Source organism: Limulus polyphemus, unplaced genomic scaffold (assembly GCF_000517525.1).
Source record: "Limulus polyphemus unplaced genomic scaffold, Limulus_polyphemus-2.1.2 Scaffold8890, whole genome shotgun sequence".
NCBI lineage: Eukaryota > Metazoa > Arthropoda > Merostomata > Xiphosura > Limulidae > Limulus > Limulus polyphemus.
The window spans coordinates 13,168-18,928 of NW_013674500.1; the positions used below are offsets into that span (position 1 = coordinate 13,168).

The following is a 5,761-nucleotide window of genomic DNA, read 5'->3' on the forward strand; positions in this document are numbered from 1 at the left end:
TTGCCTGATATGGCTTGTATTCAGTTATATGGTAACATTTACTTGTTATTAGTTATTACCTGGTATTGCTTGTATTCAGGTATATGGTAACATTTACCTGTTATTAGTTATTGCCTGATATGGCTTGTATTCAGTTATATGGTAACATTTACTTGTTATTAGTTATTACCTGGTATTGCTTGTATACAGGTATATGGTAACATTTACCCGTTATTAGTTATTGCCTGATATGGTGTGTATTCAGGTATATCGTAACATTTACCCATTATTAGTTATTACCTGGTATTGCTTGTATTCAGGTATATGGTAACATTTACCTGTTATTAGTTATTGCCTGATATGGCTTGTATTCAGTTATATGGTAACATTTACTTGTTATTAGTTATTACCTGGTATTGCTTGTATTCAGGTATATGGTAACATTTACCCGTTATTAGTTATTGCCTGATATGGTGTGTATTCAGGTATATGGTAACATTTACCCATTATTAGTTATTGCCTGGTATGGCTTGTATTCAGGTATATGGTAACATTTACCTGTTATTAGTTATTGCCTGATATGGCTTGTATTCAGGTATATGGTAACATTTACCAGTTATTGCCTGGAAACGTTGCGTCACAGTAGTCATGTGACTCGCTGACGCAACACAATGTTAAAAGTGAGAGTTATCGCATCTATTCAATTAATCAATATATTAGCAAGGAAATTCTGTGAGTTACTTGTAAGTGAAGCGAATGTATCTTCAGTCTCGGAATTTCTGTCGCAACTTAGGCGTACAGTAAACGAAGTCTGTGGCGAATGCTGTAGAAGAAATATTTCGTTGTCATTACGTGGAGCGGACTTCGCATTATTGTTACTAAATAGACCGGAAGAACCCGCCCACGACAGAACACATACCAAATCACATAAAATCTAAACTTTTAAAATAAATAAAACTCTTAAAATTAACTTCATTATATTGCCCCTATAATTTTGCATATATTTTGGTTATTAACACAACTTTATACTATCCTTACGTCATATGTAATACCACATCGTTTTTTGTTTTACTTATAAGTTATATGTTTTATTGTGCTGCGCATCGTAGACTAAAATATATTGGTTAACGCTTAGGGTGAGTTGAAAATTTATGAAAGGAAATCACAGAAGCGTTCGTTTAATGATGTTAAAGAAGTTTATTTATATTTGTAATGTTTATATAAAATCAAAAATTCCGGAATGTTTTGCGACATCCGTTGTAGACTAGATTTAAATAACACACATTGGCAAGTATAAAAAAGTTGATAAGCCTATATGTTTAAAACTGAATTTTGAAATTTGTTTTTTTTTTTGTCTTAAGTTAAGACTAACTCGCCAAGTTAGGTTGAACTGAGGTTGAATTTCGCGTCTCAAATGGTGTAAGACTAACTTAATTGAAAATGAAATTGTCACTGGATTAGTTATATTGCTTAGTTCAGATAAATATCATAACTTACCAATTATATTTGTGTCTCCACTTGTTGGATGAAAGTTGAAAAATTTACAAGAACACTAAATCAGTAGATGAGCATTGAAATTTGCATATTGGTATCTATAACTTATAAGTATAAATATTTATTATTCTAGAACCTATTAAAACCAATATACGGAAAGTGTTGTATGACAGTGTGTTAATCGTTATTATTGTTATTAACAATAAATAAATACATAATTATCGAATTTGTTAATCTCCTTTTTTATTACTATTAACAATAAACCTCAGTTTTTTTCGTGTTAAAGTATATAAATTATAATTATACATTAAAAGTTGTAACTTTTTTGTATGATAGTACTTTAAAAAACTAAGCTGTGAAATCAGTTTGTTAACATGACAAAATGGTCATGCAAGCATGGAGTTAAATCATAAATGTCCATCATAACCTTGTTTACATAAAATAATAGGGGTTGTAAGGGAGTTTTATTTCATTTATGATAATTAGCTTCATGTCGATGCCAGTACCTAGTATTAAATGTGTAGTTTCTATATTACATTTTTCAAGTACAGGACGATTTAATGTTTTCTCAAATGCTACCATCTTAGCACTAATCAAGTTACACTGCAAACACTTCAAGACTACCAACATGGAGAAAAAGTTACCAATGCATGCTATAATCTGTAACCCATTATCAAGCAATGCAAATATTAAGCCAGCATTTTTGCCATGTACTTCATCTGATTCATCAGTTAACTTAACAAAAGAACAGTTTAATTTGGAACTTTCCAAGAATTGTTTAAGTAGTATGGAGACTTTGGCTTCTTCTAAAGTTGTAGAGACAAAACTTACAAATGATGTTGTTTCTTCTACTTCTTCAAACGTATTTGGATTGCATGTGCAGTCTCAAGAACCTGCTGATTTACCAGTGTTTAGTGAAACGGATACAAATTTTGAAAATCAAAAAGCTTCAAAAAGAACATTTCATGAAAGTAAAGTTCAGCCATGCATGAATACCACTGTTTTGAACCGAAGCACTGTAGTTGATGACTTAAGAGGAATGTCTTATGTAACTGAAGGCCAGTCGAACTCCCTTAACTTTTCATGTTCAACTACTACTTACCAGAAGAAAGGTAATCAAAAAGTCCAATCACAGTGTACTGAATGTTTTCCTCACACAGATTCTCATATTGTAGATAACACTAGCCCACAAGAGAAAACTGTCCAACAGATTGGATCTTTTAGGATGGAAACGCAACCTGTACATATTTCTGCTGTTATCAGTAAAGAAGAAAGATCACTGCAGTCTCCACCACCAAAGTTGTTTATCTTGAGTTCTGATAAAGACCAGCTTGTCCCAGAAAAGGAAGCTGATGAAGTAAAAAATTCTATTCAGTCATTTTCAGATGATAAACCGGCATATTTGTCAAAAGAATGTGTAGAAAAAAGTTTGACTGTTGAAAAATTACTTCTAGAACCAACAATACTCACAGATCCGTTACTTGAAGGGAATGAATGCTGGAAGTGGGTTGAAAATATTACCTGTGAGGAATTGAACAGTTTTGTTAAAGAAGATCATGAAGTAAAAAGAAAACTTGAAAAATGTGTACCTACAAGGCAAACAGAGACTGGATTTGAAAGTAAAAAGTTACTCACATCTGTTGAAACTGACTCAGTTAGACCAAAACATTGTGATGATCACTGTGTAGAGACAACACGTGTGAATTCAAATGACTCAGTTAGACCAAAACATTGTGATGATCACTGTGTAGAGACAACACGTGTGAATTCAAAGATTAGCGGATTTCATAAGATGTCAGTGGTCGGATGTGAAAACATCAAACATCAACACACCTTGAAAGTGCTCAGTATTGAGAATTCAGAAAATACAACTCCAGAATGTGAAACCAGTGGACACCAAGGCAAGTTAGTGGTTCATGAAAGTGATGAATATGACAAATTGACCACATTTTCAGGGGTTAAACCCCCAGAAATATTGATGTTGGAGAAACAAATGTCTGTTGAAGCCATTATATCATCTGTTACAGAAAACCAGGAAAAGTTGTATCCAGATAAGAAACTTTGTTGTGAAATGACCACATCTTCAGTTACAGGACATCAAGAAAAAGTAGTTCTGGATAAAAACAAGATTGATGAAATGTCAACATCTTCAGTTACTGAACATCAAGAAAACTTGGTTCTGGATAAAAACAAGATTGATGAAATGTCAACATCTTCAGTTACAGAACATCAAGAAAACTTGGTTCTGGATAAAAACAAGATTGATGAAATGTCAACATCTTCAGTTACTGAACATCAAGAAAACTTGGTTCTGGATAAGAACAAGATTGATGAAATGTCAACATCTTCAGTTACAGAACATCAAGATGACATGATCCACAAACACACCATTGGATCTCATAATGATCAACCTAAAAAAATAGCTCCCACATCAGGAGGTGAAAATAATGAGGAGCAAAGTGAAATGAAACTTGCTGACAGTGAGAAATGCAGTTTTGTGTCCATGTCTTCAGGACTAGAATTTAAAGAAATAAGTGATTGTTTAGCTGAAAATAAGATAATTGATCATACAGAAGACCAGTTATATTGCCCTTCAGAATCTGAATCATCCATATTACTTGATGCTTTACCCCAGCTGAGCAGTTTGCTTGAAACAGAAGATACAGATGGTGTCTACAACTTGAAAAGTTTATTTTCAGGTTAGTATTACTTTCCAGTCTTCAGAAACTTAATTTGGTTACATGGTTAACAAAGAGCTGTCGAAAAATTAAACTGTTTTGTTTTATTAGTACAAAAAGTAAAGAAAATATCTATGTATGAAAAGCTGTAAACTAGTAATTTGACCAAAAAGTACAATCAGTTCATACATGTAACAAAACATCATACTGATTCATATACCTGAATACAAGCCATATTAGGCAATAACTAATAACAGGTAAATGTTACCATATACCTGAATACAAGCCATACCAGGCAATAACTGGTAAATGTTACCATATACCTGAATACAGGCCATATCAGGCAATAACTAATAATGGGTAAATGTTACCATATACTTGAATACACACCATATCAGGCAATAACTAATAACTGGTAAATGTTACCATATACCTGAATACAGGCCATATCAGGCAATAACTAATAACAGGTAAATGTTACCATATACCTGAATACAAGCCATATCAGGCAATAACTGGTAAATGTTACCATATACCTGAATACAAGCCATACCAGGCAATAACTAATAATGGGTAAATGTTACCATATACCTGAATACAAGCCATAAAATACTAGAGCATTCGCCAAAGTACATGATAGTTCTAGGCTAGATGGGGTAGGCGGATATATATATAAGAGGGGAAAACGTGACGCGGGAGTTTGTTATAATGTGTGTATAGATAGTGTGTAATTGATCTGCAGTCAGAAGTATTATTGACGTTCGTTGATATAGCGTTTGTTTTAGCGCGATTGTTGAAGTTGAGTGTTTCGGTAAAGTTATATTCGGAAAAAATAAACCAGTTTTATTAAGTAAAGACTTGTGTCGTTAAAATTTCGTCGGAACAAAGTTACGAAAAAATCAATTAACAAACGGAGACGTAACACTATAATCAAGTTTTCTCCCTACACTGTGTTTTATGGCAATGATAGCAAGGCCAACCAGCCGCTCTTGGCTCATGGATGATCACACATAATTTTTATGATCTTCAGCTTTGAGAATGACCTTTCTTTTGAATTTACTGTAACTGGTACAGTGAGAAAAATTCTCAGAATCACATATAAATTGGGATAAATGTCATTTAAATGTTTTTTTTATGTAAGTACAGTAAAATAGACAGTGGTGTTGCTGTTGGATTTCTGAGCACAGAGTCATGAAGCTCCATTTCTGTGCGGAGTTCATCAGCAATTATGTCTCATTCGAAATATTGAGCAGCCTCTTTACACTTCTCCTCCAGTTCTTTTGGTAAATATAGTTTAATAACAAATTTTCTTCGTTTTTCTTTAATTTTAATTTCATTTTAATTTCCTTAATTTTATTATATATAGATACTTGTACATATTTAAAATACATTTTGTTATTTACTTCAAATCATACACATTTATATTCAATTTTGATTTTCACTGAAGACGGGCTAACTGTCCGAAACAGTTGAGATTTATCTTTTTTTAATTGTTTTTATTGTTTCTGTTGTTTAATGAAATATTTTAAAAATTATATACGATGATTCTGTGGGTCATTTTATTTGTATTGAGATTGAAATTCACCAGCATTCGCTCCATCAAAGGTTAT

The 5,761-nt window shown here is 32.6% G+C and overlaps 1 protein-coding gene across 4 annotated transcripts in view; it reads left to right on the forward strand.

Moving 5' to 3' along the window:
• Positions 1–1,114: 1,114 nt before the first annotated feature.
• LOC106475628 overlaps positions 1,115–5,761 on the forward strand; it is a 13,178-nt gene continuing 8,531 nt past the window's right edge. Inside the window, exons 1-2 of one of the 4 annotated variants that reach the window (XM_022379692.1) lie at positions 1,115–1,266; positions 2,061–4,172. In XM_022379692.1, the coding sequence (XP_022235400.1) occupies positions 2,102–4,172 (2,071 nt within the window). In that variant the 5' untranslated portion in view covers positions 1,115–1,266; positions 2,061–2,101. The other 3 variants (XM_022379691.1, XM_013936307.2, XM_013936305.2) reach the window with 3 other exon arrangements.